At 40.7% G+C, this 14,057-nt stretch overlaps 1 protein-coding gene across 1 annotated transcript in view; it reads right to left on the bottom strand.

The window, feature by feature from the left end:
* Positions 1-13,171, bottom strand: part of slco5a1 (solute carrier organic anion transporter family member 5A1) — a 37,283-nt gene extending 24,112 nt beyond the window's left edge. The window contains exons 1-2 of the mRNA XM_079259705.1: positions 13,129-13,171; positions 11,174-12,641 (exon numbers count right to left, since the gene is read on the bottom strand). Coding sequence (XP_079115831.1) covers positions 11,174-12,134 — 961 coding nt within the window. The 5' untranslated portion in view covers positions 12,135-12,641; positions 13,129-13,171. The remainder of the gene's footprint in view (positions 1-11,173; positions 12,642-13,128) is intronic.
* Positions 13,172-14,057: the final 886 nt, after the last annotated feature.

Raw genomic sequence — 14,057 nt, 5'->3', positions numbered from 1 at the left:
CAGCTTGCTGGTGAGGCAACACCTGTCAGAAAATGTGCAGACAATATCAGCCATTTAAACCGGCAATTCAGCAAGTCCACAACAAAAAAATGTTGCACCGCGCAAGTGTTCTCCTGAGGGACCCGATCCACCCACAGCTTTTTCTCTACGGCATTAGTGGAGTCACAACTCAAACCAAAGGAAAGCTTTCTGCTGATCCCATTGCTGGTCTTAGGTGTCAGGACATGCACTGACAGCAAAAGATGGTTAATCTGCTGCTGCTGATCTGCCAGAATCCATTTAAGGGGCTGAAGGCTGCAGAAGCATAGATGAATGCAAGGAATGGCAAAAGTCTCCAAAATCAACTGGGAACACGGTGATGAAGCAAGAGCCCAGCCAGTGATGCATAACAGGTCAGCTCTCAGCTGCCCATTGATCCGTGCAGCATTAAAGCATGCGAGCAGGCTTCCAAATGCAAACCATGGGTTAAAGTCTGGGTTTAGCAAACACTTTTGAGATCAAATGTTGCTCAACTATTGAGCGGGATTCCCTTGTAACTTATTGACTGCAAATTGTAACTGAGTTCATTGTTACTTGATGTATTTGTGTAATAAAGTCAAATTTGTGATACCAGCCAAATGACTGGATGATAGATCGGCATTATATTAACTGCCTCCATTGCTGTTGATAAAAGTCACATATACTAAACACAAACACTGCCTCTGTACTAAGTTACTGAGGATGGTTAATGAAAAAGATTAAACCTATAAAGCTTGTGATGAACAATTAGTAACCTAATTCACGCTCTTTCTTCATCTGCCTATCTGATAAGTCAAAGAAAACTCAGTTTTCCTAAAACTGGCTGAGTGATGGAGCACCGTTTATAGGCACAGCGAAAGAGAAAGGTCTTCATTCCTTTCTGCTTTTACTCTTTCACACTACTTTACTTTCTAATAGCTCTCAAGTCTGTTACATGCTGCCACATTTAGTAAATCCTTTTACTTAACTGTCTAATCCATCATTCTAAGTGGATTTTCCTGCTAATCTGCCTTTCTTTTGAACAAATACACTCTCGTTTGTTTATTCTAAACAAAATGCTTATGTGAAATGAGTGAAAATGGCTGTTTTAGAGCATCTTCTTGCAGTGAAATTTACTTTACTAATAGACACAAAATTATGCTCATGTAGAGAAACCCACAGAAACACTGAGTCCACAAATGACTTCTTTTATATATATATATATATATATATATATATATATATATATATATATATATATATATATCTTTGTTTTGGTCCCCTACTTCTTGACTGAGCTGTTAAATCAATAAACCGCTATTCGAGGCTGGGATGAGTCATCAGATTTGAGATAAGTGACACAATTAGTTTTTAAAAAGGTCCTTCTGGGTGACAATTGTTCTCTTAACAATTTTGTTGATCACTGAGGCTGCACGGTTAAGAAAACACATTCTGTGCAAAAATACTGTTGAGCACAACAATGAGAATAGATAAATTATAACTGAACTTTATTTAGAGTGCAGTCATCAAGTTTGTGTGTTTGTACAATTTAATGCCAAAAAATTTTGTGAAATATTGTGGGTACTTTTAGTATATTATAGTGCATATTGAAATTTTGATTTAAAAAAAAAAAAAAACATTTCTTTTGATTAATCTGGCTTGTAGAAGGAAATTCTGATCACAACCCATTTTAACTCTTATGTGTTCGTCTGTGCATAAATAATGTTCCAGCATTCAAGAAAGTGGCAGATAATCTTTCAGCTGACAAGTGGCAGTGAATGAGGCATCTGCCTGGGGGGGTAGAGCTGCATTGCATTTGGCGGGCTGTGTGTGTGGATCTATTCGGGTGGTGAGCGTGGGGCTTAGGTTTTAGTTTGCCACAAGCCTGCACCTGCAGCTTTTCAGTCTCTCAATGACAGATGTGGTTCATGGTGCAAAAGCTGTGCCCTTTTCTTTTTCTGCCAGGAATTCAGCTTCCTGAGAGCATACTCCTCTCCTACAACGGCCGCTACTTTTCTATTACTGGAGAGCTCATTTTACAAAGTTTCCTCATACAAAAAGCAAAATGTGAATCGTCATCATTAGCTCCTGTATTGAAGCTCATTAGCCAGGGATTTGAGCATGCTTGCAGATCACTGTCAAATGCAGATTCCTTTTGGTGCATTGCAAATAGTGAGAAGATGGATTTAGTCTTACAAAAAGTTAAAAAGTTAGTCTTTATTTTTTTTTAGAGAGCACAACAGATTTTGCTTCCAATAAAAGAACTAAAATATTGTAATAATAATAATAATAATGGTACCCTGCGTGAAAAAAAATAAAATCTCAGTTACTTAAGAGAAACCAGATCTGCCAACGCAGTTAGATGCTTGTGTTTCATAATGTATTATGTTTCTCTTTTATATAGTCTTTCATATTTGTGTATTTTATGGCTGCAAAATATTGAGAAAACATAATATTTTATATATCTTTTTAAAAAAAGAATTTCAGTCTAGAATGACTGAGGGTAAATGTGTAAAGATGTGAAACTATGGAAGACAAAAACATCCCATGCTCTATGATCACAGTGTTGTGTAGAACCTGCAAATCTCTCAGCTGGAAAGAACCAAAGATATATTTTAGTTCTACCAAAGAATTTTTAAATTGAAGTAAAAACTTTTTTTTCTTTTTTTGCAGACTACTGATGAAAAATTGTTCATGTTCTGTTTTTCTGATTTATCAAGCAGCAAAAAAGCTCAGACTTGAATTCTCTAAAATATAGATTTTAAAGCGCTGCATGACGATGCTAATAATTGTTGAGCAGGCGAATGCTGTGACATCACTGTTTACTCAACTGCGTGCAGTTTAAGTATCTCTGAAAATGCAAACAGTCATTTCTATTTTTTTATTTGTTTGACTGCATGCATTTAACACTTTTTGTAGTTTTGTGGGTTTCAGCAACTTCTTCCAGTACCGTTAGCAGGAACAGGAGAACTTAAGGATCGAACCAAGAGATTTACATGCATTCAATATGTACTACGAGCCTAGAACACTGATAATTCCCCACGTGGATATAATCTGAGCACACAATTAAATGAAACACAGCCCAGATATACTTTAATTTATCCAACCTGCTGTCAGTGCATAAAAGAAAAGGTTTTGCTGCCCTGCTCTGAAGCAGAAGTGCCTCCCACACATGGTGAACACATATGTCACTGACACATAAAACACTTTTGACAGCTTACACATATCTAATGTATCTACATCCAGATGTTTAGGTGACAGTATGTAAGTGCAACACAAGTGCAGAAAAAGCCAGGTACCGGTATATATTCACTACTAACAACTACCACAGCCTGAAACCTCACCACCCCCAAAGTGCAGGTGCACACACTTCCTCTACCCCCGGCCTCCTGACTAGTAACAACCAGGGCCCCAAAAATGTGAAGCTAATGGAACAAAAGCTTGAAAGATTATTAAAAACAACTTGAGGAAATAAAAGAATCTGTGGAGCCTTCTTGCTTTAGACAATGTGAGTTTAGCATCTCTTCATCGTCCAACTTCTCCAATAATGTGCTTGCTAGTCTTGTCAGATCACATCTCCTCAATGAGCTGCATCGTAGTTACATCTTAACTTATTACCCTGCGTCACGATGCACAACCGGATTGATGCAACATTTAACAACACTGCAGTCGCAGAACTGCTGTTGGAGACATAAATGAGTTAGAATCCCACCATGTCAGACTACATTTTAAGTTGCAAAGCTTTATTTTCCACTTCCTTTATGTGTGTGCGACTTGGTGCGTGCATGTAACTGTGAGCCCACAGGGTTAGGTCAAAAAATGTCCAGAGCCATCCATCTCCCTCACAGTCAGCTCGTGTGCCTGCAGTAAGCTCAACACAGATGGGAGTGCAATGTGCTGTACTGTAGGAGAACGGCTGAAGGACAGAGAGGAACATGAACCTGAAAAGGATACCCAAGCTATAAAAATCTGAATCAGAAGCTTTTATTGGCTATAGTTACATGAGGTTTAATTCCAAATTAATAATTCAGAATTAAATAATTCCAAATAACATTATTCTCCTGTGGTTTAACATGGAAATAATCATCTAAATTTTTTTTTTTTTTTTTTTTTTACAATTTAAGGAGAGTTTCTAAAGGGAAACATGCTAAACAACAACAAAAAAATAAAATACAATTAAAGTCAATCTGAATTGAGGTTTACATGGAAGAGCGTTGTTACTTCATTCCACTTTAGATCGGTGGGTTGGGAAAGGTTGTGATTGGACATCTACTGGGGGAAAAAAAAAAAAAAAAAGTCTTCTTCCTGCTTCTGGTCTTTTTGACCGGAACATAGAAAACTACATACTAAGTACCACTTTCGCATTTATTCTGATTATAATTTTGAAAGAAAGTACTAAAGATGGGAGGCAGAACATTGTGTGGAATAATACGTGTTATCGGGAAATAAAAAAACAACGTAATGAACATGCACGAACCACCTTAGAGCAGAATTGACATTTACATGATAGAGTAACTAATCAGTTCGGATTTAAAATTCCAATAATCCAGCCACTTACTTCGGAAATAAGTTTAATTCCGAATAGTCTTTTTTGTTGGGAATTAGGTGTTTACATGGTCATTTATCATCAGTTTAAAGTGGATTTAACTTTTACTCGGAATTAAAGAGAAATTAAAACTTCCATTAGTTTAAATGCGCCGGTCTGTCGTGGTGAAGAAGGAGCTGAGCCAGAAGGCGAAGCTCTCGATTTATCAGTCAATCTACGTTCCTACCCTCACCTATGGTCATGAGCTGTGGGTCGTGACCGAAAGAACGAGATCTCGTATACAGGCGGCTGAAATGAGTTTCCTCCGCAGGGTGGCCGGGCTCTCCCTTAGAGATAGGATGAGGAGCTCGGTCATCCGGGAGGGGCTCAGAGTAGAGCCGCTGCTCCTCCGCATCGAGAGGAACCAGTTGAGGTGGCTCGGGCATCTGGTCAGGATGCCTCCTGGACGCCTCCCTGGTGAGGTGTTCCAGGCACGTCCCTCGGGGAGGAGACCCCGGGGAAGACCCAGGACACGCTGGAGGGATTACATCTCTCGGCTGGCCTGGGAACGCCTCAGGATCCCCCCCGCAGAGTTGGCAAATGTGGCTGGGGAGAGGGAAGTCTGGGCTTCCCTGCTTAGGCTGCTGCCCCCGCGACCCGACCCCGGATAAGCGGCAGAAGATGGATGGATGGATGGATAGTTTAAATTTCACTTCCTGGCACAGTGAAATTATTGTTATTAAATTGAACGAAACCAGTTTGTTTTTTTTGTTGGTTTTTTTTTTTTGTTGCTTTTTTGATACCTGCAATGAAGAGATTATCAACAGTTTCTTTGTGTTAGTGAACTGCAACATCCTCCTTTAAATACCAGAACTTTTCCCCTCTCAACATCTTTTTGCACTTATGTAAATGCCATTAACATGTTTCCCTTCAGCAATTCTCCTTCACTTGGAAGCCATCGAAGCAGCAAAGGGGTCAAGAGGAACAATAGCCAGACTGCTTTTCAGAGATCATAGCAGTGCAATGTAGGAAGATTTTTATTTCTATCTCAACAGCAAAACACCACTCAGACCAACACCCTTAAGGCTCCACCAACATGGAAAGTGGACTAAGCAGAGCAGATAAGATGCAATGAGCAGCGTGATACAGATGTTTAGACTGTCTCCATGCAGTATATGAAACTATGAGAGCCAGAGAGAGATGCAGGACAGATTTGACCAATCCCCATGCAGCTGTCACCATCTGTCTGGGAGAACACAGCACATGATAACAGTACCCCCTGTTCTGATACTCATCGTAGGACATGCTGCTCTGCTGGAGGGAGATAAACAACTGGTAATTAGTGACAGCAATTCATTTCTTGACTGAACACAACAGGCAAAAGAAGGGCTTGTTTCTGATCACAGAGCTGATTAGTGTCATCAGAGAAAATGCACAGAGACTAAAGGATTTGATACGTTTTCAGCCTGCAGAGATGAAAGGCAAACAGCATCTGAGGTTCAAGGCCTCCTACTTTGTATCACGGGGTATAGTGAAATGCTTTCAAAGAAGAACCAGATAAGAAAAGAAAGTTCTCAGTTAAAACAAAATAGTTCAAGTCAGGGAAAAAACAAACAAACATTATTTTCAAAATTCCCCAAGAATATTCCCAGATGTGGGCATTAGTGAAGGAATCAGTCCAGAGATTTTCTGCCACTGTAGATAAAGATGAGATGTAAAGACGTGCATAGCATTCAAATACAGATGTGATCAAAAACACACAAATACAACTCGTCTGTCACACTACTGTTTGTGTACAAGTAGCTTTATGTGGGGTTAGGGTTTGCATTTATTCAAACATATATATATATATATATATATATATATATATATATATATATATATATATATATATATATAGAGAGAGAGAGAGAGAGAGAGAGAGAGAGAGAGAGAGAGAGAGAGAGAGATATATATATAGATATATATATATATAGATATAGATTATATATATATAGATATATCTATATATATATATATATATATATATATATATATATATATATATATATAGATATATATATATATATATATATATATATATAGAGAGAGAGAGAGATATATATATTCTTCAAAAAAAATAAATAAAGGGAACACCCAAACAACACAATGTCACTCTAAGTCAACCACACTTATGTGAAATTGTCCACTTAGGGAATAATCAGTGTTGCTTCCTATCATGGATTTAGTGGCTTCTATACTCCTGCTTATGGGGCACCATTTAATAAATCTGAGTCATATGTATTAAAGGACATGACCTCGTCTATGGACTTGTTGAATATAAAATATCAAATGTGGGAAAATCAGACATTTAGTTTATCAAGTACATTTGTTGCAAAGAAGTGAACTTTCATTTCTTACACCTAAATTTCTTTATATTACCTATTATTATTATTATTATTATTATTATTATTATTATTACCGTCGTTAATCATTTTAGGTGAGAACCTCCAGACCTTTATCCCATTCGGCCAGTTCTTAAAAACCTAAAATTAAAAATAATTACATCCTGTTTTATTATTTAAACTTTCCACAAAGTCCCAACTTCACCTTGTAGAACTGTAATGTAACTGCTTCAAAGATTTCTTCAATTCATTCATTCATCAGAAGGCAGTAAAAAATGAGTAAATAATGAGTCAGAAAGAACAAAGTTTCTTTCCTGTATAGCTGAATACAAAAACATTCCTCCTATTACAAAAAGCTTGTATGGCCTTTCTCCAGGAAACTTCCCACTCTCCCGCACGTTTACATGGGAGTTTTAATTCCTCTTTAATTCCGAATAAAAGTTAATTCTGCTTTAAATAGATGAAAAACGACCATGTTAACACTTAATTCCTAATGCAAATTTCTATTTAGAATTAAACTTAATTCCGATGTCAATGGCTGGTTTATTTGCATTTTAATTCCAAACTATTTAATTCCTCTGTCATGTAAACCTTAATTTCGCTATAAATTCATTCCAGTCGTTTTGCTCAAGCTTGTAACATCATACGTCACGTGCACCCTCTGTCCAATCAGAACCCTTTCAAACCTGCCGCTCTAAAGAGGAATTAAGTGAGGATGTGTTTCATGTAAACATTCGGAATTATTATTTTATCTAAACTGGTAGGAGAATACGCTAATTCTGGATTATTTAATTCTGAATTTTAAAAAAACATGTAGCCGTAGCCATTGTCAAAACAAGCAGGCCAAACAAAGGGAAAACAGCCACCAGTAATTAGTCTGTGATGCTGAGCACTGCCTAAACCACAGCTGTAATGCTTAAGACCCTGCCTAAAAGCAAAACACTCCCACACTCCTCTGTGCTTTCTCTGCCCTGTAACATCGCTCAACTCGTCCAGCGGAAACACATTTTGAAACACACACTGTCATTAGTGGCGCATGATCAGCCACACAAGAGGTCAGCGGTTCATGGGGGAGTCATAGTAATAGTACTTTAGTAGTCGAAGCTGGCAGCCCTGTAGACTGCAGCTAAAAAAGGTCACCCACTGCTGACTAACCCTGACTGAGTGGAGAGTAAGGCGGTGGGGGGCATATATCCAAACGTCTGTGAGATTAAGCCAAAGTGACACTTGATGAAACAGGAGCAGCCTGCTATCTTTATGTGTGCCAGTTTCTGATGGGCCATACCTTAAACCTATACTGAAACTAGAGCCTCCATCCTTGGTGTGTGTCTGTCTGGGGGGGCATATCGAAGCAGAGAAGGTTAGTTCTCCGGGGGCTAATGTGTTTGCGTTTGTGTTTGCTCAATCTGCATTTGCTTTGGCTGCTGTGAAACAGAAAGCACACACAGTGTTTAACTGAATGAGCAGTCAGAGAGGGGGACATGCCAGGTCTGTGACTGATATTCCGGATTCCCAAAGAAAACACTGAGGTTTGACTGTAAAGCCAGCCGTTCGGTTGCATTTTTTCCCCCTTCAATCTTCAGGGAACACACATTATACACACTTCAGGGGAGAGCCTGGGAGGGAACTGTTCCTTCTAAATTTGTCCACAGAAAAACACACCCCTGTGCCAGCAAGTCTGAGCGCAGACAGACTTGCCGTTCAGGTTCAGGCTGTCTCTGTGGATGTTAAAGCTCCTCTCTCCAAAAACCTGACGCCACCTTTTTCCCCCCTCGTGTTCTGCTTTACGACAGTGCGACTGTGTTAAGCAAAGACTGCATAGGAACCCTTGGACTTTAATGAGGGTCTAATAGACATTAATAATGCAAAAACACCAATAAAAGACACGAGTATGTTAGTTTCAGCCTCCTGCACTGCACGCATGTTAATGCAGAGGCAGCAGGTCTGTCAGTCAGGCGGGATCCATTAACCTTTTCCTACATGTACAGCAAGCAGCTGCATGCAAAGAGCCTTCAAAGTCTAGACAGGTTAGTAAAGGTTTCATTAGAAAAATCATTTCAAGCATATTTTTGTTGCATGTTCACTGTCTGATAATGCAGGCACAAAAATCTCATCCCACACTGATAACAGTATCACTGACTTGTAAATCAGAGGTCAACCCCCCTCCTCACGCACACAAACCCACACCTTGGCTAAACTGCAAGAGGTTGAGACAGCAAATCTGCTGTGCTTCTAGTTTATAGTCTCAGCTAATCCAGCCTTTACAGAAAATAAAATAGTATTGCAGAGACGAATGTTCACCATGGTAACTATAAGAGTGGTATGTTGTAAAACCATCAGAGCAGGAGATGGAAAGAAAAAAAAAAACACACTATAGGACACAACAAAGAAAAGCTTCCCTGGTTCTGACCTTTACACTGCTGGAAAAAAACAGCAAAAACACACAATCCAAGAAATCAGATACAGATTTAAAAATACAGAAGATGTGTTAGTGATATCACCATAGAAAATATGAGGAGGGGGTAGCAGGTCAGAGGGAATTCTTTACTGTATGTGCATGCATATGCAATGTTAAAGTCCTGATTCTTGTGTGGCACACACATACTTGGTGTCTCTCCAAGGACACCAGAGATACCCCCTCCATGTAAACCACATCTCCCCACAAAGGCAGGTAGCTCCTCCCCTCTGAGCCACTGCAAATTGAGATGGGGTTTACATTTGTTTGGGGCAAGGTTTAAGGGAACCCACTTCCAGATCTGGGTAGCCTACATCTTAACATAATTCATTTGCAGAAATGTGGTAATAGGTTTGAGGAGTTCTGAGTAGAAAGGCATAACAAGAAAAAAAAAAAGGTGAGGCATGGGTTCATTTAAACCAAAATAGAAAGTGCTGCCTTGTTGTGTTGTATCAAGATACTACACAGCAAGGTAGCACTGTCTGGACTCTGGAAGATAAAAATAACCAAAAGGACAAAGATGATAGGTGCCATGCAGTTGCCATGGTTATCCGAACATCTGCAGAGAGAAAAAAAAAAAAAAACATTTTTCCCCACTTATCTGTTCCCTCTGCCATGTCAGAACATGTCTGTTTTCCCAAACACTACTTTACTGGCAAGAAGCAGATGATTGCTCTGAAAATAGCTGTCAAGGTCATCTGCTTTTGATGGGAATCTGTAGAAGCGGATGTCTCAATGAGCGAATGTGGACGCCTTTCCAGTAGAGCACCTCTCCAAGGTGAGGGGCACAGAAAGCCAGTGTTCTGAGGTTGTTTTCTCCTGCTTTTTTTTGTGTCCGGTTCAATAGCTATGCTGCATTGGCTCCCTGTGACGCAGCGATCTAATCAATACTGGGTCTCGAGGGCAGGCAGCGGAGCAGGCAAGTGAATGCACTCTATGGGGTGTGTGATGTTGTGATGAGGGGACGGTTTCAGCGCTGTGGTTAATGCCCTGCAACCACTTTAATCTTGTTTTCTGTCCAACGGAGTTCACACATGACTTCCACAATTCCACACAATAGAAACCTTTAAATGTGAGGGTTACATCAGTATTCTGGCGACTTATGTACGCTTCAGTCTCAGCCTTTTCTTTTGCATTATAACCAATTGTAATAAAAATATATTTAATAGATTGCAGCCCTTCGCAAAGATTAGTAGAAAAGAGGCCATCTGCGTGAAGTACACAGTCCGGGGTGCCCCATGTCCTTATAATCCAACAACAAACCCAGACAGAGGAGGGAGATTACTCCTGCAGTCATGATCTTCTACATAAACTATGAAAAGTATGTGATTTGCAGCCAATCTGGGCGAGCACATTAGCAAAAAAATGTATGGACTTGCCATGTGAAAACATGTGAATACTTTCACAACAAACAACAACATGCTAACACCTAAAGACAGGAGATCCTTATCAGTTCTGGTGAAACACAGGAGCGTGTGTCATTACTTCTGCCAACCCTCTGTGTGCACATATACCTAAGAACACAGCAGTATTATGCACATAGACAATAGCAGACAGCTTTGGCCCATTCATCATAAGCAACCTAGTTTTGCTTTTCCCTACACGTCAGTCTCACACGTGCCAATGGCCCCAGGTTGACTTTGCAGTCTGTATTTACCTCAGCAAAGTGCAGAGGTTGCATGTAATGGAAATTACATTAAAAAGTATAGAACTCTGTGGATAAATGTGCACATGCCAATTCATACAGTTATAATTATTTCACGCTTTTCTGGCTGCAATGGTTTCATGCTTTTATCATCCGATTGGGCTTACCCAGATAGAGAGATGCATTTTCTTTCTTCACGTTGTCATCCAGGTAAGTCGGCCCCAGGGTGTAGATCGGCGTCGACCCCATGCCCACAAGTATCTGGGCGCAGATGAAAAGAGCCACGTACAGGTTGTGCTCGTTGCCTTCCTGATCACGAGGGCAAGACGCCACGTTGAGCAGTTCGCGCCCACTGCTGTTGCCGCTCTGACAGAGACCTTCGTGGCCAGCTGAGGAGTTCATCTCTTGGATCTGGTAGGGCGGCGAGATGAAGTGTGGTAGGGAAAACAAGGCTGCTCCTATAGCGATGACAACACCACCCACAGCCAACCAACGTGGCCTCTGACCCCTGCCGCCAAAGTAGGAGATGAAGACAACCACCAGCAAGCTGCCGATGTCAAAGCAGCTGACCAGCAGGCCGGACTCAGAGCTGCGGAGGCTGTAGCGCTTCTCGATGGTGGTGATGACACTGCTCAGGTAGCCTGACACCATCAGGGATTGAATGAAGGTCAAGTAGCACATGCAGAACAAGAAGCAGCGCGAGTCGCCCAAGATGACTCGCACATACTTCCTTGCTGGGATGCGGATAAAGCGGGTGAGGGAGAAACCAAGTTTTTTGCCTCCAGAACCAGCCGGACGGCGGCCCTCCACTGGCAGAGAGCTGCTGAGCCCCACCATGCTGGAGACAGAAGGGGAGAAGTCTGTCCTGGAAGAGGGAGACTCTGCCAGGCTGGAATCGGGGGTTTTTAACTGGAGCTCCCTGCTCTCTTCCACAGCAACGCAAGTGTGGGTTGTGTCAAGCAACCGAGGCTCTGTGGTCTTGCCATCTTGCTGACAGGGTCCATTCAGGATGGGTAAACTTTTGGACTTGAAGCAGTTTCCTGCATCCATGTATTGATCCTGGAGCTCACAGATCTCCAGAGATTCTGACAGATCACTCCCCGTTTCGTCGTTGTCTGATGAAGTCATGGTGCAGATGCGAGTCTGAGCTTCAGGCAGCTCCTTGTTGTGCTGACAAATCCGTCAATAACCAGTGCACATGGACTCCGTGGAGCTGCTGCAGAGCCAGGTGCTGGAGGAAAGACTGCCTTGCCAGTAAGGACTGAGGCAGGCTGAACCCCTCTGGTTATGTGCATCTTTTATCCCACATTTCTCTTTCTAGCAGGGCAGCTCTAACACAGGAAGACCCTCACAAAGGAAAACATCAGGCCCCTTGTTTATCTTAGAAGCCTTCAAACAGCTGTGATATTGACGTTTTGACTGAATACAGAAAATCATCCCCTTGTTTTGTTTTATTTGTTTAGTTATTTTTTGTAAATAAAAAGTCTATGTGCTACCAGTAACCAATAGGACGATTACTGAATATGGATTTCAGTTTAGAGTCTCATGTTGATCTTGGATTTATGGCTCATTGTTAGATGGCAACCTTGCTTCAAAGCTTTTAAGGTTTCCTTTGTCCCATAGCCGTGCAGCATCCTGGAAAACAGTCAAAACGGAAGACGAAAATCAGTAAATATCAACAAAATTAACTCGCAAAATTGACACATTTATGTGTCTATAAAAATCAAAGCATTACATTACTTGTCATTCCAGTATTAGACTGTATGTCTACAGGGACAGTATAATATCGCTACAATGTGGAAAACTTTTTTTTTTTTTTTTTTTTTAAATGACGACAAAAATATGAACCACAATGAAAAAAAAACTACATCTTTGTTAAAGTGTCGATGCGGCTTGTCGGACAGAAACCTCTGTTTTCTTAGATAAAAGCGAGAAATAACACCGAGAACAAAAGACCGCGTTGTTCGCAAACGTCTCAGACAGACTTTGAAAAGACATAACAAGAAAGCATTTTCATAATTCACTAAAAGAAATAACATTTCCGACTTGCTAAAAACGCTGCGCTTTTTTTTTTTGACAGAAGTTGGAGAGGACGCAAATAAGACAGGGCTGTGGTACTCACACAGGACTGAGGGAGGTAGTATCCTGTTGTTCTCGGCGCGGCAGACACACAGTGAATGAAATGTGTTTGATGAGGATGGCGACTGCTGCTGGTGGAGGTGGGAGCGCGCCTTCAAGGACTGTCGGATAAATAATATGTCTAAGTTCCCGAAAGCAAGCAAAGTACAAAAACAATACTCGAAGCTTGTTTCTTTTGATAATTCTGCCGACTAAACAAAAAGAAAGTTATACATACGACTATTTAAGCTAGTTTTATTTGACTTTTATTGAATTTGTTCCTCTAAGATTCCGTAAACTACACACAAGGTCGAATTACTGAAATTGAATATCTGCTTCGGCACGCATAAAATACAGAAGCAATAATAATAATAGTAATCTTTATCTTAACTTTCTTTAAAACACTTTTTATACAGCACAGGCAAATAAAGCGTGTAAGCTTCTGAAATAGCTGCAACTTTCAGATTGCGAGGAAGAACCCGACGTGAAGAACATGAAGGCATCTTTGAGCCGACTTGTTTTTCACGCATCAGCTTATGCTGGGAATTGTAGTTTCAGTCGTGGGTTTACGTCTACATCCCCGTTTAAAGAACTACAAAACAGAATGGTGTAATAGCGACCCTTGGAGACGCAATAAGCCACATTGAAGAGTACTGAAAACGTAGCTGTGCTTCTTTTTGGTTTTTATTGAGTTGACATGGCTCTCCCCAAATTTGCGACTTCATATACCAGAATGCGTGTAGGCCCATGGTGGCCCTTCTGGTGCGCTGCGTCATGTGGACAGCTGGGACCCTTGCTGACAAAGCAGTGACCGGTCAGTGGTCGCAGGCTCACTCACACAATGGTCTCTGTGCCAAGCTGTCTGACGCAACAAACTGCCAGTTCACAGAAAATACCACCACTCTGAAAAATGAAAATTGCTCCAACTAGTCC

This window comes from Telmatherina bonti (assembly GCF_933228915.1).
Source record: "Telmatherina bonti genome assembly, chromosome: 20".
NCBI lineage: Eukaryota > Metazoa > Chordata > Actinopteri > Atheriniformes > Telmatherinidae > Telmatherina > Telmatherina bonti.
This window is presented reverse-complemented; position numbering and strand designations above follow the sequence as displayed.